Source organism: Emydura macquarii, unplaced genomic scaffold (genome assembly GCF_026122565.2).
Source record: "Emydura macquarii macquarii isolate MOO-44397 ecotype Brisbane River unplaced genomic scaffold, CSIRO-AGI_Emac_v2 contig_1390, whole genome shotgun sequence".
Classification (NCBI taxonomy): domain Eukaryota; kingdom Metazoa; phylum Chordata; order Testudines; family Chelidae; genus Emydura; species Emydura macquarii.
In genome coordinates, this window is record NW_027131527.1 from 23,356,083 (window position 1) to 23,378,681 (window position 22,599).

The 22,599-nt window shown below is 43.3% G+C and overlaps 1 protein-coding gene across 1 annotated transcript in view; it reads left to right on the top strand.

Moving 5' to 3' along the window:
• CC2D2B (coiled-coil and C2 domain containing 2B) overlaps window positions 1-22,599 on the top strand; it is a 112,201-nt gene that overhangs the window by 48,348 nt on the left and 41,254 nt on the right. Inside the window, 5 exon segments of the mRNA XM_067552887.1 lie at window positions 3,848-3,995; window positions 4,376-4,514; window positions 7,107-7,310; window positions 9,452-9,544; window positions 10,955-11,049. Of these exon segments, the coding sequence (XP_067408988.1) occupies window positions 3,848-3,995; window positions 4,376-4,514; window positions 7,107-7,310; window positions 9,452-9,544; window positions 10,955-11,049 (679 nt within the window).

The following is a 22,599-nucleotide window of genomic DNA, read 5'->3' on the forward strand; positions in this document are numbered from 1 at the left end:
TATAACATCAAGCTATGCCATCCATTTTACATCCCTCTCTCCCTTCCACCCACTTCCCTGTCCCTCTTCAGGGACCCCCCTCTCATGAGCTTTTACTGAAAGAAGAAGTGGACCCTCTCCTTCAATTAGGAGGAATAGAACCAGTCCCACCTCCTCAAAAGGGGAAAGGGTGTAACTCAAAGTATTTCCTTGTGCCAAAGGAGGATGGAGACCAATCTTGGATCTAAAATTACTAAACAAATATGTAACTCTGGCAACTATAATTCCTTCACTAGAAGAAGGAAATTTGTTTCTGGCCCTTGACTTACAAGATGCCCATTTCCATATAGTGTCACACGCATCACACAGGAAATACCTGTTTTATTATAGACCAGGATCATTTTTAATACTGAGTTCTTCCCGTCAGTCTTTCTTTGGCCCCATGGGTGTTTTCAAAGGTGCTGGCAATAGTGGTTGCTTACCTCTGACAAGACGCAATTCTAGTCTTCATGTACCTCAATGACTAACTACTCAAAGCCAATCCTACAAGGCAGTGCTGTCTTCCAACCAGATGGCCTTTGCTCTTTTCCAGGAATTGGATCTCCAGAAAAATTGTAAATAAAATCCACATTAACCCATGTACAGAGAATACTGCTCAGAGGGGTATACTTGTGTTTGTTGGCAGCCAGAGCCTACCTTCTCATGAACAGATTCACAACTTCGTGAGGTCTGGTCAAGACAATGCAGGAGAGTCCTCGAACTACAATAAGGAATTGTCTGCAAGTCCTGGGACACATGGCAGCTTGTACCTTTGGGACTGATCATGCAAGGCTATGCCTCTGTTGCTTCCAGGGCTGGCTCAGAATGACCTATTCATCAGCCAGAGACATTTTGAACAGGCAGATCACAGTTCCTCTCCAGGTGAGGAACTCGCTAGCCTGGCGGAAAAATCAACTCAACGTCAGTGCACTCATTCATTCCTTTCATTTGCCCAGGTCCAACATTAACTGTGACAACAGGTACATCACTGTTGGGAAGGGGAGCTCACTTCAATGCCCTCATGACTCAGGGTAGATGGACACCTTAGGAAACCAAGTCTGCACATCAACATTGTTGGAACTCAGGGCAGTCAGGAATAACTGTCTTCATTTCCTACCCCTCATTGGGGCAAATAAATCAGGGCCTTGACAGACGATATGACTTGCGTGTTCTGTATCAACAAACAGGGAAGATCTCCCTCCCTGTGCCCCAAAGCTATGAAATTGTAGAACTGTTGCGTAGCCCATCAGATCCAAATTTCACCCATCTACTTCCCAGGTGTACAGAATACCACAGCCAATATTCTCCCAGGACTACAAATGGGAGCTAGACTCTCAAATTCTCCACAGTATATTCCAAAAGAGGGGACTTCCAGAGGTGGATCTCTTTGCCACCTCCAGGAACAAAAAGTGTAATCTATTCTGCTCAAGAGATCAGGGCCACCACTCTTGGGGAGACACTGATCTCTTGTCTTGGATGAAGGGTCTGTTCCATGAGTTTCCTCCAACACTGCTAACACTAAAGGTGATGAACAAGGTCGGACAGCACCAAACCAGAGTTATCCTTCTAGTACTGACCTGGATGAGACAGGCTTGGTACCCTTACCTGCTTCAGCTATGTGTCCAACTGCCATTCAAGCTTCTGACCATTCCTCATTTCCTCTCCCAGGATGTGGGTTGTTTGCTTCACCCCAATTTAGGTGTTCTCTGTGTCAGGGCATGGTTTGTGGTTCCTGAATGGTTTGTGTAGTTAGAATTCTTCTGTTGTGCAGAAATGCAAGAGATGTTATTGAACATGGAGTCAACCCAAATTACCTGAAAAAAAGGAAGGGATTCTTCCATTGGTGTTGCCGTCTCTGTCTTGTGCCTGAATCTGTGTCGCTTTCAGTTATTCTGGATTACCTGTTGGATCTAAAGAAATTGGAGTTATCAGTTAGCTTGATTAAGATCCACTTCGATGGAATATCAGCCTTTCATCCTCTAGTAGATGGGGTCTCCATATTTGCTTACCCTATGTCATCTAGGTTCATTAAGGGTTTGGGGAATCTGCCCTCAGTTTAGGGACCCCACTCCGATTTGGGACTCAAATCTCATATTTAAATACCTCATGAGACCTCCATTTGAACCAATGGCAACCTGCTCTCTGCTCCATTTATCTCTGAAGACGGCCTTTTTAGTAGCTATCATGTTGGCCCCTTGGGGAGATTGGGGTCTTGATGGCAGATCCTTTGTGGTGTTCTTCAAGGACAAAGTCTATTTATGCCCACACCCTAAATTCTTTCCTAAGGTGCTATCAGAGTTTCATCTTAACCAGTCCATTCTCCTACTAGTGTTTTTTCCAAAAGTGTGTAATTCTCTACAGGGGACCTGTTTTCATACCTTTGATGTTAGAAGGATGTTGGCTTTCTATTTTGATAGAACCAAACATTTTTCAAAGATACCTACACTGTACATTTCCATCCCAGATAGCTCCAAGGGAACCACGATTTCTAAGAGATTGTCAAAGTAGATCTGAGTGTATTGTCACTTTTTATGATGCAAGTGAGGGATCATCTGCTAGGATAGGTTGTAGATCCTTAATGATGTATTGGAGAGATTTTAGCTGGGAGCTGTAGGTAATGGCCAGTGGTGGTCTGTTGTTTTCTTTGTTGGGTCTGTCCTGTAGTAGGTAACTTCTGGGTACCCATCTGGCTCTGTCAATGTGTTTCTTCACCTCTCCAGGTGGGTATTGTAGTTTTAAGAATGTTTTATGGAGAACCTGATTAAGGATCTACAACCTATCCTAGCAGATGATCCCTCACTTGCTCAAGCTGTGTGAGGCAGACCTATCCTTGCTTACAGACAGCTCCCCAACCTGAAGCAAATACTCACCAGCAACCGTACACCATACAACAAGAACACTAACCCAGGAACCTATCCCTGCAACAAACCCCGTTGCCAACTCTGCCCACACATCGACTCTAGTGACACCATCACAGGTCCTAACCACATCAGCCACACCATAAGGAGCTCGTTCACCTGCACATCTACTAATGTAATATATGCTATCATGTGCCAGCAGTGCCCCTCTGCCATGTACATTGGCCAAACCGGACTGTCACTACGCAAAAGAATAAATGGACACAAATTAGACATAAAAAATGGTAACATCCATAAACCAGTAGGAGAGCACTTCAATCTCCCAGGACACTCTGTAGCTGACTTGAAATTTGCCATACTTCTACAAAAAAACTTCAAAAACAGACTTCAGCGAGAAACTGCAGAGCTAGAACTCATATGCAAATTTGACATAATCAAACTGGGTCTGAATAGGAACTTGGAATGGTTTTCTCATTACAAGAAGTAATTGTCACTGTTCACACATTCTCACCTTCTAATCAATGGTTGTGAATAGGCCTCATCTACTCTAACTGAATGGACTTTGTTTACACCTACCCTCCCCATTGTTGTTCCTTACCCTTGGATGTATATATATACCTCCTATCTGATTTCTATTTCATGCATCTGACGAAGTGGGTTGCAGCCCACGAAAGCTTATGCCTGCAGAAATTTGTTAGTCTTTAAAGTGCTACAGGACTCTTGTTGTTTTTTCTTATGTCCTAAAGAAGTCTTGGGATGAAGGTGTGAAGGACTAGTCACTGGGGTATGGAAGATTTATAAATTAAGATAGGTAGGCCTTTAACAACAAATGGCAGGGTTAAAGGATAGGTGCGCTTGGGTTAATTTTTCTGAAGAGCTCAGCTTTCAAAAGCTTGGGAAAAGCTGAACTGGATGGAACTTTACATTTAATGATTCTGGTTTATTTTCTTCTAACAATTTTTAATTCACAGATGTACCTTTTTTTCTGGATGAAAATGAAACTGAAGAGGTGTGTCTTTTGACATCAGGAAAACTAATGTATTCCTTATCCTGGGCAGTCAATGAGGGAGGAATTCCATTAGCCCCTGTATCTCAGACAATAATCTCTGCTTGTTATAGGTAATAATAAATCTTTTATTTCTATAAGATTGTCAGAGGTTTCACTAAATAGATTGTCAGAGGTTTCACTAAAAGCATCACTCATGTTTAATACAGTGGGAAAAGTTACTCTATGTTATCATTTGCTTTTTGGCAAGGTGTTCTGTGTAATGCTAACTTATTGTAGACCACAGTTAACCTATTTTCTGCAGATTTCTTGGATGCTTCTATCTTTTTTTTGACGTAGAATAAGACTGAAGCTGATTGTCTGTGAGAATTGGAAATGTTTGCTAAACTATTGTGTATATTGTATATAGGGGCAAATGTATGACAAAATAAGTGAAAGTCTTGTGTTCCTTTAAGAAAATTCTGCAATTAATGCTGAAGAGTTTTATTTTTAGTGTACCAAGAAACATAAATGCAGAAATAGCTACTGGAATCCTATGGTTCACTGACACACAGAAACTTACTGAATGGGCCAAAGAAATCAAGATTGATCCTAACGACCCTGCGTATGCAGATTTGATGGAGTTCATTATGGTAATGTTTAGCAGTTATCAATATTAGCCATTTGGTCTGCTTCTAGAAGAAACTATGTATTGAGTCTAACATGATCGGAGTTAGGGAATTTCTAGATACTGACTACTAAAGCATTTTTCACAGGAGATCTTTGGCTCCAGGGTTATAAATAATAGGGGACAAAACTGTGAGACTACTTCTATTCAAGAGTTCTGAAGATGCCAAAAGAAGTGGGAGCAAAGCTGAGTAATTTATGTATTTACTTGGAACAACAAGATGAAATTATTGATCACTAATTCTAAGTGAGCCTATTTTTATTTCTGATTCTACTTGAATCAGATAGTTACCCCCCTCCTTCTCTTCCTCTCATATCCTTTTCCCTTTCCCTAGCCCTTGTCGCTTGCTTGAACTCTTTCTGGTCCTTCTTCCTTCTGGTGTCATATCACTCTGTGAATCTTGGCACATTGTTTACATGAACTTTAGCAGACTTAGACCAATCTATGGATTCTATGAAAATAAATGATGGCAAAGCTCGAGAAAGCCACAGATCAAATCAATAAAACAATCTGCAGTCGTCTTGTATCACAAATTTTATTCTTTGTTTCTGTTTTGAGTCTTGTCATTTCAATACATCATTTAGAGATAGGAAGCACAAAATTTCTGGGAGTGATCGGAGGTGAGGAAAACACACTGAAGGGGAGCCTCATCGGGTTTTCCCTATTTCATCCACTCTGTGGATCTCTGGGATCCAGAAGGAAATTAACTTTATGCATGGAGACAGGAGCCACCGTACTGGAGACACACAGCTGTTGGTTAGGTGATCCTACAGCTGCTCAGTAGTAGCTGCAGAGGTTAACCAGGTGGTGGTCAAATGTGGTGCATAGGTAATAGTTGAAAATTATTGGGGCTCTGGCCTTATTGTAAAGTCCGTGTAACGACCTCTTATCAATGTCTTGACTACACTATGCAATTTGGGGAATTTTTCAAAAGCGAGAATAGGTTTCACTGCCACAAAATCAAGTTCAATTTTAATTTTAAAGCGTTTGAAAGGCTAAGGGTTGTCTCCCTTGATCCCTTTGTAGATTCTGAATAGACTGCTTCAAGGTGGTCGTTTTAAACTCCATTTCCCTATGTAATATTCTACAACATATACTTTAAGCAAAGCAGTCAGGGCAAACAGAAAAAAAAATATTTACTATCTTACACTAATAATGGGCTACATACAAAGAAAAAATAAGAATTGGACTAGAAGGTTGAAAGAATAACTACAAAAAAACTTACTAAGCATACCAGTACTAAGCATATTCAAGAATAAGTCTGAAATGATGTTGATATAAATAACTATGAATGAGCCTGATCCAAAGCCCACTGAAGTCAACAGTAGTCTTTCCAATTACTTTACTGGCTTTGGATCAGGTCCTACGTCCTTAACTATAATTCCAGGCAAGATTTCTCTTACCTGTAAAGTTGCTCTTGAGAAATTAGAGGTGTATAACCTTTTAGGCCATGGTTACACTACAGCTTAAGTCAATATAAATAGTGTGTCTCAGGTGTATGAATTAGCCACCCCTCGAGCGACATAACTTATGCCGACTTAAGCGCTGGTGTGGACATAGCTGCTGCTGTTCATTGCGAGTGGCTTAATTAAGTGATGGGAGAGATCTCTTCCGTGGTGTTAGTGTGGCTACACAGATAACTTATAGTGACGCAGCTGCAAGCTGTCTAATGTAGGCAAAGCCTCAGTGGCTACAGAAATCAAAACCACACTCTGATCTATTATTCCTTTTGTGGGAGGGACAGCTGAGTCTTACAACTAAATACTTGACCCCTTTAATCTACTCACCACACATGCCTAGGGCTGTGATTCCACTCCAAACCAAACTTTTACTCAGGTAAACTTAATTGACATTTTATTCCCACAGGAAAATATATGGAATCTGCTTCCTACTAATTTCCTTGCTAGTGGCGTATGACCAGTGTAACATTCCATGGCATCTACCCATTAAACTTGCTCACCAAAGTGATGATAAAGCTTATTGAATTGATTTTCTTAATTTACAAAGGCAATAAGCTAAACTTTACTCTGTTATACCCCTGTAACTCCACTGGAATAAATAGGTTTTCACAGGTGAAAGAGAGAGCAGAATTTGGTGAAAGGATTTTGAGAAACCTCTTCATTAGAATTTATAGGCCAATGGATTCAGGAGTTAGTACAAGCTAGTCAGTCATTTAATTTCTGTGTCATAGAAAAATACCAGATGGATTTTTAAAGAAAAAGAACAAATAAAAAATAGCATACAAACTCAACTGTCTCTTTCTCCTGAAAATTAATACCAATAGAAAAATGTGGGCATTTGTTCACATCATAAAACCACCGCACAATCTGATGTCATTGGCAATCTACACTGAAGAGAAGCCCTAAACAATAGTGGTGATGTTGCAGGTCAAAATTGAGATATGCTGTTAGAAATATGTGGATGTTTGCTTAGTACCTGTTGGTTCTTTACTTTGCTCAAGCGAGTGCAGTTTCACTTTATAAAAACATAGCAAAATGTATGTCATAACCCAAAAATTTTTTAAATATTCCGATCTTGCTTTTACTTTCTCTAACAGTATGCAAGATCCAAGTTACAAACTGTGTCAAAATATTTTCGTCTTGAACATCTGCAAGAAGAATTTAACTTTGTTACTGAAGAAGAGATTAAAAAGTGTAAACGTTTCCAGCTGTTGCAGCTTAGGAACTCAGAGCAGTTAGATTTCTTCCATTTTTGGCAAATACCACTGTATGATAGAGAGATACCAGATGCAGTCATTCAGGTATTTAATGTTTCCACTATGATCCTTGTTTCATGTTATATATGACAGTCCAAATGTAATATTATTCTTTGATTTTTCACAGTATTTGAATTCAACTTTTCTATTCCTATTTGATTTCTATATGCAGCAAGGACATATAATGCCTAGGAGCCAGATTCTCATGTCCTTATTCATGTTGAACAGCACCAAATTCTCCATCATTGTGGAGTTCAATGATATAAAGTAGTCAGAGTGAGTAGAATCATAGAATATTAGAATTGGAAGGGACCTCAGGAGGTCATCTAGTCCAACCCCCTGCTCAAAGCAGGACTAACCTCAGCTAAATCAAAAGTAAGAGTAAGGATATTAGAAAGTGACCCTGAAAATTTAACACAATAAATTGGACAACATTGCTTTTAGTCTCTAGGAAATAATTGCTGTTAGTGACTTTTACCCAAGCACAGATTCTTCCAGTGCTACTAAGAAAAAATGAGGGCAAACATGGACACTTCTTGGTGGCTTGTATTAACTATTTCTGAATGCCCCTTGATGATATTTTTTTAAATAAAAATATTCAGGAGTGTCTTTTGTTTGGCCTTTTGCTCCCCCTACCTCTTGATACCAAATGAGTTCTAGGCTGTGTTGGTAATTCTCCTTTAATGAAGATAATGTTTTAAAAGTTATGGCACAGAGTTGAACGAAATAGTTACTGGACATCCAGGCATAATGTACAGCTTATCAGGGGGTACAGAATTTGGTTGAGAGTCAGGGAGTACAATGAGAGGATAGTCTGTGGTATCCTGGATGTGGGGGGTGATAGTTTTGGCAGTTAAGAATACAAGGGATCGGTAATTATGGAACATCACTTATTGCAGGGGCTACGTGGGATGTCTTATCCTGTGGTCCTGTCTTTGATCAGCAGTATTCTCTCTAGAATGCATATGTAAGTATGCATAACATAGACAGAATACAACACGTAGTAAAGACAGTGGCCACAGAATGGGAACTTTGGAATAGCATTGCCAGTGCTCCCACAAGTATGGTTAATATTAGGAAGTGGTAGCATTGATTGTTTGCTGATGATATTCAGCTGTTTGTATCTTTTTACATCTTTAACAGCTTCTCCCTGTTGACCCTCTCTGTGTGCTCTCATAAAGTAAACTTGTGGCTTCATCTCCACTTTCTTCAGCTAAATATCTCAGGCAGAAATACAGCTAAAGAAAAATCCTGCAGCACCACTCCCATCTTCTCTGTCTTCCTTCTTGACTCAGACATTCCATTTGCCTTCTTTTCTGTTCTTCTGCCATCACCCCTGACTCTAAACTCTTCTCCTTCTCCTAGGATGTCAGTTCTATTTAGCACCAACTCCACAACATGGCCTACATGTGCCCCCGTCACTATTTCAGCTTCACCTTGGCTGAAATCATCCTCCATGCTTTCATCTTCTCTCATCTTGATTGGCTATGGCCTCCCCAAGTTCCAGCTCTCCAAACTGCAAAATACTTTGGCTTATTTTCTCTCACATACAAAGAATCATGTTTTCTCTCAAACTTCTCCTCTGGCTCCGTAGTTCATTGCAGTATTTATTTCAGAAATGCTCTACTTATTTTTAAAACCCTCCATAAATTGTCTCTAACTACCACCAGCTTTTTCTTTTTCTTTTTCTTTTCACCTCACAACTGGTGACTCAAGCAGTTTCTCTTTCCCCACTTCTCTTCTTTTGCCCTCTGGTCAGTTTGCATCAGTTTTTCTTGGTGTTGTCACATAGTCTCACAACTTTTAGTTCCAACATTTTTTTCCCTGTAGTTCCTGTTTTCATAAAACAGCTTTGCTGTATCTCTACACCTCTTTGACTCTCCTTTTGTTTTCCGATCATGTATGGAAAAACATGTATTTTTTCCTCGTGCCTATATATTTTAATTTTCCCTTCCCTCTATTGTTGTTTTTTATTATAACTTTGTATATATTTAACTTTGTGAACTGTTTAGGGATACACTTTGAGAGAATCCAGCAAAGATGTCATATTCTGGAACTTCTGTTCATTTCTTCATAATTTTTAAAAAGTGGAACATAAAATATGTTATTTAAATGCCTCTCTTCATTTTCTCTAAAACGTCTTGTAAATTACCTAAATTAGGAAAATTACTTAATTCTGTATTCAGGAATATGAAAACCAATTAGCGAAGGATATATCAATAACAGATGTGGATCCTATTACTGCACAAAGGATTAGTTCTGCCAACTTTATAAGGAAGGTATGACAAATATTGACATGACTGTATTGGCTATGAGTAAAATGACAAACTTTTTCTTTTCAGAATCTGTAATATGAATTTAATGTTCATGACAGTGTTAGATTGAAATATATTAGAAAATGCATAGTAGTAGAATGTTCAGCAGCAGTACAAACTTCATCACCAATGAGCCTAAAATATTTTCTGAAGAGATTACTTCTGGAGCTGAGTCTCTACACTCGTACAGTCTTTGGCCTCTAGATTTCAAACAAAGGAGTCATTTGTGATGGTGTTTTTGGTGAGGTGGACCCCTGTCCTCAATTGGACTGAGTCCACCAATTAATTTTATATAAAATACTGAACAGCTATCAGATGGTGATGACTTCTGGTTACCTACCAGCCAGCAGTGGAAATCACCTGGTGACCAGAGGTGAAGGACAACATGTTCCATTACCAATGTCCATCACTGCTTTGTATGCATTAGCAGCAGAGTAACAATGACCAGAGCCCAAACCAAGGGCTCACTCTGGTAAGGCGCTGAATACCTCCTGTGTGTTGAGTCCTCCTAACTCTTACTGAATTAATAGCACCTCAGCATCTTGGAGATACTTGGACTCTTAAGTACTTCAAAAGTAGAATTTAAGAGATCGGTATTTTAGTAAATTACTCTTGCTGCCATACACAAAGTCCAGTAGTGGTCAGGAAATGTAAGTGATGGAGGCAGGATACACAACAGAAGATGGAGGGAGCTTTGAATAGATTCTTCTCAACTGGTCGTAATGGGAGTTTGTTTCACAACACTTTTGACTAAGAAGAAATTTTCCTCTGTTGCCCCAATGGGACTTCATTAGTGTCCAGCCAAACTACTCAACCTGAGTGTGGGGAGACGTTTTCTGCCCCTTAAAATCATCATGTACATTAGTTCTGTGGCTGAGATTTTGTGCTGCAGATCTAAGAGGTACAGCACAAATCTCTAAACACAGGTCGGAGGAGGAAAGTGGCTTTGTAGATTTCAGTCTGCTGCAGGGGCCACAATGATCCCCAGCATAACCAAGGCAGCCTAAGCAAACTGTCTAAGTAATGGTGGCCTCCTCAGGCTGGTATATGGTTTGCAGCATAAGGAGGAACAGCAGCAGAGGTATCGGCAATGTCTACACTACCTCATTTCCCCTTCCATCCCATCTGTGACCCATCTGTGGAAGCTTGCAGTAGTGGATTTGCAAGGCAGTGTAAGCTGCTTTGTAAGAATTCTGAACTGGGGGAATCCATTCCTGCCCAGATCCAGGGCACTGTGGCATGAAAGTGCCATATTGGAGAATCCCTGCTTATGTATTTAAAAATGTGAACTTTCATTTTAGAGATGTTCTCTTTCACTTAAAACTGAAATATGGTTTGTTTGTTTTTTTTGGTTTTTTGTTTTTTTTTTTGCAGATGAGAACATTAATTTTAAAGCGACTTGTCAAAATTAAGTACAAATTTAATTTAATGGATATTGTGAGCGATTATGAAGAAATTATATCAATGAGGTATAATTAAAAACTAAACTTTGAATGAATGAATTTATCAAAAGATTATGAATTTATGCAAATTAATTGCTTTATTAATGTAATATTTTACTTGGCACTTTTTGTAATACTGTACATTTTCAAATTGGTATATGGGAATTTAGCCATATGACTCTCACTGAGTTCAATAGATGTGATTTGGCTAAAAGGCAGTAGAACATTTTAGTCGGTAGTCCTTTTTAAAAGTGATTGCTTAACATGTTGCAGTATGAAATTTTGGATTTTTTTTAATCCATCAGAAGGAGAATAGGAATTAAAATACAGACACTGTTTTGATTGATAATTTTTTTTAATGTATGGTTCTATTATGAACATGTTCTAGCTTTAAGATATTGCATAAATCTGCTAATCTTTCTTCTGGGCAGGGGTAACCTGTTCATGTCTTGCTTGGAGAATATCAGGTTATCAAGTTTTATTTTTGGTCTATATATTCTTAGTGGTATATATACTCAGGCGTTACTACTGTGTTAGGAATGCAGAATTGGTTCTCAAATGGAACCTAGCTTCAAAAAGTTTGCTTCCTTTGGAAAAACCAGCAATCCATAACATATGAGAGGATTCACATCTTTACCTTCTAAATTACATTTACCTGAAAAGTGTCAAAAAAAATAATATACAAATTGTAAATATTAGAAGTGGAAATCAATTTAAGAAACAAAACAAACCTTGGTGAGATTAAATGAATTATTCTCTTTGCAGTTCCTTATTTGATTCATGAATCTATCAAGCAGCATTTTAGAAGTGGGTCAGAATTATCAGCATTGAAAACTATTTTGATTCTGATCTCTTCCCTCAGTGTAAGACATATGAATTGCTGTTCTCTTCCTGCAAATACCGGAGGCAGTTCAGACTTGCCCTCAAGACCCTGGGACTTGGCCTACCTCTTCCACTCCTATGTTAGATTCTCTGCCTGTGCAAACAGTAGCTGTTCAGTGCCCCCACATTATCCATTGCAATCTTAGCATTGAAAACAGATTTTGGGGCAACAGTGGGTGAAGCAAGCTCCCCCCCCTTCTCATTTCCTTCACTCCTTTAGGACACTGAAATTTTTTAGGCTTTATTCTCCAAATGAGACCACCCACTGAACTCTTCTCAGTTTCTCACTCCTTGCATAATGGCAGTGTGAGCCAAACAAGGAAAACCAGAGATGCTCTATCTGTTATGAGACCCTTGAGGAATAATGGAAGCAGAACTCTGCTATGATTGCTCACAGCCAGCAGTTCTTGCTCTGCCAAGGGAAAGAGCTCAGAGTTTGCATCATTTGTTGGGGCCTTTGCTTCCCACCACACCTGGGGATGATGGGAAGGGGAGGCCAGTACTCTTCAGCTCCAAGGGGTCAGCAAACTGGATCATATTCATCAATCAAGGACTGTTAATGAGAAAGACCAAAATTCCCCCAAACCCAGTCCAACTCTGCGGGGGAAAGCTCCAGGATCCTATTCTAGGTTCTAAAGTGATCCTAGGACACAAAACTCAAGTAGTTTTGCTTGAAGTAATGCAGAAGTAATGCAGATTCTTTTATATGAGAGGAAGATCACCTAAACTGTATCAGGGCAACCCAGGCAATAGAGACAATGAACAGATGAGTGGACTGGCTAAGCTGACAGTGGATAGAATTTGGAACACTTTCCTGAACTAGGAAGTGTTTAAGTGATATCAAGTGAGGTGTACCTAACTGTATTAAGATTAAACCAAAGTCAAGCTTTTAGATCCAGGAAGCAGATCAAAGGTCACTGAGAACACACTTGGCTCACAGATATCAGAACCTGCTTTATACTTTCCTTTCTCTTCTGGCACGAGGGAAAGTAATTCAGAAGATAATGGAGGATTATTCTCATAACCAAAGGCCATGGTATTTCATCTTAATGGCGATATTCCAGAACTCTCCACTTCATTTTCCCAGTCAGCATAATCTCCTATCACAGAGCCTACTCTTGCATCCTAATCCAGACTACCTGAGCATGACAGTTTGGGTGTTGAGCAACAAGTCTTAAATAAGATGGGGATCCTCCTCCAAAGTTAATCTCCTACAATTATTTTACTACCTTAACTTATGCAAGGTTTTGGACAAAATTCTTATACTGCTTTCAATCTAGAAAGGTTAACCCAAGGAAACCAGATGGTGCAGCTCTTCTGGATTTCTTACCGAATGACCTAGGGATAGGCCTGACATCCACTGTGACATCTCAGATTTTTCAATATTAAGCAGTGTCATAATCAGGTGTATCCAAATCTCTGGTAGATCATCCAATAGTATCAAGGTTCCTTAACACAGCATTTCTATACAAACCAACTCTTACACCTATCTTCCTTATCTATGCTGATCTTCTAGCGTTAGAAGCTTTGATAAGCCATTCATTTTCACTGATAAGCTCTAACTCTGGAAAACATCATCTTAATTCAATGTCTTCCACCCTAAACATCAGAACCTGAAAGTTTCCAAATCTCTGTAGTTAGTTGTATTGTGTTCTGTAACACTGAAACATACTTAGCCTTGATTACAAAAGGGATCAGAACCCACTCAACACTTTCCACGGTAGCATCTTGGGTAAAAAGGGCATCAGGTACTTTAAAGGAAATCTGTAAAGCTGTCACCTGGTCATCGATAAACACTTCTATTAAGCACTACAAGCTTTACCTTCATTCTGTTGCAGAAACCTCCTTTGGCAGGAAAATGTTCCAAACAGTGGTCCCAAAATGGATCAATATTCCTGATTTTAGGGAAGGGTGAAAATTCTTTTGTCCTACATATCTGACTATAGGGGTTTTGTATTGGACACTTCAGTGTAGTTTCTAAATGTTTCCCACGTGAATTAAATTTGCTTGGTAAGGTCTATTAGGGACTTTGTGGAGTCTTCTGGAGAGAGGACAGTCGTAGAAAGGAACTCTTCAGGTAACAAATTTTCTATTTTTCTTAAATCATGTATAATAAAGGAAGACGTTTATATATAAAACTGATTAAAACATTTTCAACTCTGTCTAGTCAATTGAGGAATGCAGTATTTAAGCTCGGTGAACGTAAAAGACATTTAAAGCCACAAAGAAAAGAGAGAAAAAAAGTTCCAGCACAGACGGTCTCTGATGGAGATGTTAAACTTCTTATCAGAGTTTTGAGAGCTTATAACATTCCTTCCAGAAATCCAGCAGTTACTAGGTAGGAAATCATAGAAACAGAAGTTAGGGATGGTAAAGACCTATTAGGTAATTTGGTACATCTTCTATGTAGTCCAGGATTGTTCTCTAATTAATCTTTTCTAGGGTTTTGTCTAGTTTGGTTTCAGGCATCCCCACACATACAGCTTCTACCATTTCCCTTGAAAGAATATTCCCATAGTTTTATAAATTTCACTGAAATGAGGAAATAATGTAACTGACCAAAAGCGCAGATTATAGGACTGTGTTAGTTATTCTAACTCCAATGAAATCTGTATGATATCTGTAAGAAAGAGTATGCTGTTGATAGTTTTATGAAAAGCTGAGTAGTTTTCATTTAATATAAAGCAGGATAGATAAAAGGAGGAGTCTTATTAGCCAACAACAAATTTTTTTACAAAATCAATTATATTAGGAAGGGAGGCCGTATGAAAATGGCTGCACTGGTCAGGTGGTTGAAAAATCTTGTGCTTCAACATTATGCTTCATAAAGGACCTGGATATCATCTGATAACTGCACAAATTGTCATTTGTTTAATGCTGCTTGTATTGACATGGAATTGTTTCAGCTAACCAGAGTGCAGAGCTACTGTATAGTTATTGATGCATAAGTATACAGATTTTTCCCCATAAATGCAGTTCTCTGCACTCTGATCAGGAACATAGGAATTGACATAGTGGTCAGACCATATGTTTTGGAGGATGACATAAAGCCACCTTTGGATCAGCAATAACTTGCCCAGAAAAGGTTCTACAGGTTTGGGTCAAAATACTGTGCCATTTCCATGGCAATCTTCCAAGTCCTGCTCCCAAACCATGTATGGATGTCCAATCCTACAGAGGAATTTATGCGAGGAAGAATTCCACACAAGCAGCACTCTCTGTTTTTGCACTCCCAGATAGGGATCTGGTAGAGTGCTGTATCTTCCACTCACAAATTGGAAAGTATGATATGACTTATTTTAACTGATTGGTGTTTGATATGTTCAGCTCTTTTCTGGATAATGCTTAACTGGGATTGAACTAATCGTCTGCATCAAATTATGAGCTGTCAGATATAGCACAGAAAGGAAAAAGAAGTCAGTTAGCCGGGACATCATACTGTATCTGACAGAAATGTTCTTAATTAGAGACTATAATTTGTTAGCCAATTTTACTTACCAAGTAAAATAAATGCGTTGAGTTGTTCATAATTGAACTTTTGACACATATGCACTCTCTACTAGTAATAGTTTATTTAATATTTTGCCTCTAAAATGAAGATCAGTTTGTAAATCTTATAGAATGTAGTATTTTTTCATGACTGATTGAGTGACTGCATTAGCTATATCTTACGAGTATAGACTATGTTGTCTTCACCCACTTAGTATTTTCCTTTACTGCTTTATGTAATTACTCATTTAAGTTTTAGAAAAATTCTTTTAGCAAGATTGGAAAATTAAGTGAAGTTTTCTCTGAAAAGAATAGTGTTTGCAAGTTGGAACTAAAATTAAAAATATCACTTAAGTTTTATAATACAGCAAACAAAAATAGTTGCTATCCAAAGCGCCCTGCATGGATACAAAATTTGTATAGTTACTGAAAATGAGAAACATTTTCATTAAGGCTAATATACTGCTTGGGCATAAAGTAGGAAATGAAAGTATTTACAGGAAAATACATTCAAAGTGATACATTACATCTCATTGGTATAGTTCGACAAACATGCTATCATTTAAAAAGTTGTTTAAAAATATTAGTACTTTATTCAGCTAAAGTAAGAAGCTCATGAATTGCACTGTAGACTCAATTCATGAGGACATTTACTCTTTATTCTACTTTATGGCTAAGCAAAGCTAACATTCCATTTGATAGCATTTCTGTTTACCTGTATTTCTAAGGCAGAAATAAGAATGGTGGATGGAATGGGGGGAGGACGGGGGGGAACACAAAGCCCCTGGCCTGGGGAGAGAATGATGGACAATGGTATAGGAGTAAGAGGGGATATTGGGGCCTACCATGTGACTGAGAGAGGAATGGGAGGACACACTGAGCCCCTGGCATGGGGGCGGGGGGCGGGGGAGAACAGGGACCCCTTGTATAGGGACCTGGGTGACACAGAAACCTTGGCATGTGGGGGAAGGGGGCACACTGAGCCCCTGGCATGTGGTAGATGAGGGACTGGGGGGGCACAATGAGCCTACGGCATATAGCTGTGGGGGGATATATAGAGACCCTGGTATGAAGGAGAAGAGTGTTGGAGGCAGGTTACATGGAATTCCTGAAATAGAAAGCGATGAGAAGGTGGCCCAGAGGGAGTATGTCGGGGGCATGGGGGAAATGGAGAAATGAAAGGAGCCCCTGGTGTGTGCAATGTGCTTGGCCTACAGAAGTAACAAAGTGTGCAATCCTTTCATTTATTTGGAGTTCATCTGCATAATGAAAAACTAATTCAGTGTATAAACATGTAGGAAGGGTTTGTGAGAGTACAGATGTCTAGCATAATGGTTGCCAAATCCAATCAAATTACTGTGCAGTTCTGAGCTTTGGTTTATTCTGAAACAAAGAAAAAGTAAATGCCTTGAGGGAATATGCATGTAAGAATGAGTGCATCATTCCAAACTTGCTATGCAATAATTAGCATTACAAAACAACATGCTGTAACTTTCAAGCAATTGAACTTTGTTTCCAATAATGCAAATCATATTTAGCAACAATAATTAACTTAGGGATGGATTTATTATTTCATCCATTGCATATTACAATACCCCAAACATAATGAAGAAACTCACTATGATTCTGAGATTAGTTTGGAAATAAAACAAAACTACAACATGAAAGAGAATCAGCAATAGCTTAACATACCCCAACATAATTTATGAAAATTTCAGTCAAGGAGAAGTGAGAGTCCATCTAGGAGCTAAAGTGTGAAGATTGTGTCTCTGATAGAGAAAGCCTCAACAGCTGATCATAAATAGAGGATCAAAAGATGCCAAGTGGTGGGGAGACACATTCCGATTGAGCCTTTGGGCTGAACTTTATTTTGCCTAAAAACTGCCTGGAGTTTAACATGTTATCAAAGGATTTTATAATTATTAGAAATGAATTATCATAATCATAGGCATAATTATGCTTCTGTGGAAGCGGAGCTGGGCTGGAGAGGCAGACCAGCAGGGGTGCCATTTAGGAAGGGAGGAGGGGGCACCTGCCTGCCTCCCTCCCTCCCTCCCTCCCAGTTTCATACTACATTATAATTTTATGAACAGAGGTAGTGCTAGGATGTGATTGCAGAAGCTATAGCCACCGCAAAATTTTCCTTAGCTTCCCCATAGCCACCATTCCTAGAGTTGGGCGCCCAGCCAGCAGCCACTGCTCTCCAACTGCCCAGCTTGCGCTGCTGCTTCTGCCATCGCAGTCTCCTCTTCTTTGGGAAGCTGATCCATAGCTGGCGTGGCACTTGGGGAGCTTGCCCGATGCTAGAGGTGGCCTCCTGAATGGGTCTCTGCTGAGCTGGGGTGGGGGACAGGGAGCCAGGGCCTATCTGTGCTGGTGCCTCTGGCTCAGGAGTGGGAGCTGCAGCTGCTTCTGTTCTGAACAAGCATTCAGGCTCCTGAGTGCTTGGCTTAATGAGACAACATGCTGACACACTCAGGCACACACAGTCTCACACACCCCCTCCCTTAACACTCTCTCTCATACACGAAGTCTCGCTCACGCAGTCCCCTCAACACTGTGTCTCACACACACGGTCTCCCTCACACACCCCCCAAAACACATTCTATTTTCGAGTGATTGCTCATATGCATTCCAATATAGGTGTGTGTGCACCCCGTGCACAGATTCCCGGAATTTTTTCCCTAGCAAGCCCTGCAGGGCCAGCTTAGGCGCCCCCTGGAGTGCCGCACTCATGTTGCGGTATAAAGGGCGCTGCTGGCCCCGCGGGTCCCCAGTTCCTTCTTTCCACCTGTGACGGTTGCTGGAACTACTGCCTCCTGCTGTCTGCAAGTAGCATTCGTACCCTAGCTGTTGTTGACTCTTCTTTGAAGTTCTAGTGTTAAGTAGTTGTTAATAGTTGTTAAGTAGTTTAGAGTAAGTACCCCTAAAGGGGTTTTTCCAGAGCCATGCCTGGCTCTACAGGCTTTAAAAGCTGCGACCTCTGTGCTAAAGCCTTTCCCGTCAGTGATCCTCATGACTGCTGCCTCCGATGTCTCTTCTGTGCTGCTCTCCCAGGCAAGTGCCGGATCTGTAAGGCCTTCAATCTCCGGACGCAAAAAGAGAGAGACGCCAGGCTGAAGGCCATCTTGATGGAGTCCGTGCTCCAGCCAGCGTCTGAACCATCGCGATCCCCGACGGCACCGAGTGTGTCGTCGGTGCAGAGCGCCCCTCCGGCACCGGCACTGAGGCCGAAGGTGCCTATGAAAAAGACATGGCCTGAGGCCGCACCTATGGACTCCTCCCTGCTACCGGGACAGCAGGGAGCGATCAAGGAGATGCCCAAGCCACGTGCCGTGATTACTCCGGCACCAGCGTCTCCACGCAGGGAGCCTCCCCCGACTCCTGGGGGTGGGGAAGCGCCCCTGCAAGGGCCGTCGACGCCGGAGGCATTTAGTGTGGCACGTGCCCTCATGGCTATGCCCAAGCCTCCATCCCCCCCTCTGCTCAGGGACCTGCGTCTTGGGGCAAACCCGCGCTGGGTGGCCCCGGTGGGTGGAGACGTCTGCAATCCAAGTCTCCCCCCAGACGGTCATGGAGGGTGGAGAGCGTTGGCTCCCCTCCGAGCTCCGACTCTAGGTTGTTGAGTGCCTCGGCACCGCAGCACCATGGGCGGTTGTGAGGTTTGCACTGGGGTCGTCAGAGATCCAGCTCTAACCCTGGCAGGGACCGCAGTTCAGGCTCACAGACTCCGGTGTGGAGCCCGCCGCGGCACTGTTCCAGATCCCTGTCCTGCAGCCGCAGCCGATCCAGGGACAGCAGTCCACTCTCGCTGGTCCGAGCACCACCACCGGCACCGACGGCATTGACGGCATCGACGATCAGGGTACCAACCTCCATACTGGTCCCAGATTTTTCGGCACCGCCATGCTTCATGGTCCCGCTACCCGTGTCGGCACCGACAGTCTTGGCACTGACAGTCTTGGCACCGACAGCCGTGCGGTCCAGATCTGCTCCATGCAGCCATCACCGACGCCGCTCCCGCTCTCGTCACAAGACATCTCGGCGCCGGGGCAGGTCCTTGATCTCTTCTTCTTCTTCGGCCTCGTCCTCCCGCCGGCACCAAAGGTGTCGGTGCCGGTCGATGTCCTCGTCGCGTAGCCGCTCTCCATACCGGGGTGGCAAGCAATGCTCTGGTGGCTCAGGTGGCCGGCATGCTGCAGCGCACCAACCACAACCCATACCGATACCAGGATGGGGCCAAGGGCCATGGCAATGGCTTTATTGGGGGCCATGGAGCGCACAAGTGGTTCAAGGCTCTGCGTCGCTGCATTCCTCGGCGGCCCCGCCGGCACCCCTGTTAGCCAAGCCAACCCAGGGGCATGATACGGAGGGAGACTCAGACCCTGAGGAGGGACCCTCTACAGGGCCCATCCCTCAATCCTCCTCCTCGTCTCCAGATGATGTTGTGGCCAGGGATCACAGGGCTCCCCTGTTCGACTTCCGGGCCCATTAGGACCTTCTAAAAAGGGCCGCTGAGAACTTGGGCATGGAATTTAAAATCATGTCTGAGGAAAAGGACCCCCTCTTTGGGCCATCAGGGTCGGCGGGCCCTTCAAGAGCGACCCTCCCTGTACACGATAGGGTCATGAAAATTGCCAGAAACCTCTGGCAAATCCCATCCTCAGTACCTCCTACGTCGAAGGGGGTAGAAAGGAAGTACTATGTGCCTAAGGAGCCCTTTGAGTTCCTCTACAACCACCTGACGCCCGGCTCTCTAGTGGTTGACGCAGCCAATCAGAGAGACCACCAGGGGAACCAAGGGAATACTCCCAAAGATAGGAATGGGAGGAAACTAGACCTCTTTGGGAGGAAAATCTACTCTGCTGCAGCCTTGCAGTTTAGAGTAGCAAATCACCAGGCTTTATTGGGGAAGTACAATCTCAACCTCTGGTCATCGCTATGGAGATTTGCATCGGCGTTACCACCTGACCAAGCAGCAGATTTTGCCACGGTGACCCAGGAGGGAGAGGCTGTGGCGAACGTGGCCCTGCAATCCGCCAGTGACGCGGCGGACACAGCTAGCAGGGCCATGGCTTCGGCTGTCATCATGCGCCGTTGCTCCTGGCTCCAAGTGTCAGGCCTGTCACAAGAGGTCCAGCAGGCCATACAGGGCCTCCCTTTTGACGGCACTGGGCTATTCTCTGAAAAAACAGATGAGAAACTCCATGCCCTAAAAGACTCTTGGGCCACCCTGAAGTCCCTAGGGCTGTATACCCCCCAGGCCTCGAGATGTCAGTCCCGGCCTCAAGTCCAGAGGCAACCGCCCCTTCCGCCAAGACTGGCTCCCCGACCCGCCCAACCAAGGAGAGGTCGGAATCGCTACCGGGGGCCAAACAGAGGAGGCCGGCAAGGGTCCTCTGCTGGGGCCCAGCAAGGGCCTCCCAAAGGGGGTAATTCCAATAAACGTTTTTGATAGAGTGCACGAGGGTGGCACTCTTCCTTTTCCCCTGGATCTTAACCGACCGTTTGCGGAAATGCTCCGACCTTTCTATGCAGAGTGGGAAGCCATTACTATGGACCATTGGGTCCTGGAGGTGGTTTTCAAGGGCTATGCCCTTCAACTTACGGCCTTTCCCCCCGACTCCCCCCCCAGGATATTCCCCCTTTGGGGACCCTGCCCATGAACAGCTCCTCGTACAGAAGGTTGATTCCCTCCTAGAGCTTGGGCCGGTGGAAGAAGTCCCTGTGACGGAGAGGGGGAGGGGATTCTATTCAAGATATTTCCTGATTCCCAAGGCCAAGGGGGGGGCTTAGACCCAACTTAGACCTACGCCGTCTGAACAAATATATCAGACGCATCAGGTTCCGCATGATCTCCCTCGCCTCCATCATTCTTGTGTTAGATCCAGGGGACTGGTACGCTGCCCTCGATCTAAAAGATGCGTACTTTCATATCTCTATATTACCTGCCCATAGGAGGTTCCTAAGGTTCGTGGTAGCGGGGCGCCACTACCAGTTTGGGGCCCTGCCCTTTGGTCTTTTCTCAGCACCCAGGGTCTTTACAAAATGCATGGCGGTGGTGGCAGCCCACCTGCGCTGCAGAGGGGTACAAATTTTCCCCTACCTGGACAACTGGCTGATCCGGGGCAAGTCCAGGGCCCACGTAAGGAACAGCCTGCGGCTTACTTGCGCAACATGCACTAGACTGAGGCTGCTCATCAACGAGCAGAAATCCACACTTACTCTGGTGCAGCATATAGATTTTATTGGGGCCACACTGGACGCTATACAAGCCTTAGCCTTCCTCCCACAGCCTCGGTTCGAGGCAATAGCGACCATTATATCCGATCTCCACAGGTCCCCCACGACTACGGCCAGACACTGTCTGCACTGTTGGGACACATAGCAGCTTCTACGTATGTGGTGAGGCTGGCTCACCTTAGGCTTAGGCCTCTCCAGGCGTGATTGGCCTCAGTATATGTACCAAACAGGCATTCACTGACTAGAGCGGTCATGGTTCCCCCACAGGTGCTGTCGTCCCTCAATTGGTGGAGGGGCCCGAGGGAAGTGATGAAGGGAGTCCCGTTCAGAGACCTGGCCTCATCAGTGACTCTCATCACAGATGCGTCCCATGTGGGATGGGGAGCCCACATCAGCCACAACCTGGGCACCCAAGAGATATGGTCACCCGAGGAGAGAGCTCTGCACATCAACATACATGAGCTCAGAGCAGTCCGGTTGGCCTGCAAGGCCTTCCTCAAATTCCTGAGGGGCAGGGTGGTTCACGTCCTCACAAACAATACGGCGGCCCTGTTTTATGTGAACAGGCATGGGGGGAGTGTGCTCCTCGGCTCTCTGTCAGGAGGCTATCCGACTATGGGACTTTGCAGTAAGGCACGATTTTCATTTATCGGCCTCTCACCTCCCTGGGGTCAGGAACGACGAGGTGGACCGCCTCAGCAGGTCGTTCTCACCCCGCCACGACTGGTCACTGCACCAAGAGATAGCGACTTCAATTTTCCAAGAGTGGGGTGTTCCCCAACTACACCTGTTCGAGTCGACCTGCAACAGGAAATGCCCGAGGTTCTGCTCACTTCGGGGTCGCGAGCCGGGCTCCCTGTCTGACGCATTCCTTATAGACTGGAGTGGGGGCCTGATGTATGCATTTCCCCCCATCCTGCTCTTGCCCCAAGTCCTTCTCAAAATCAAGAGGGACAGAGCGGA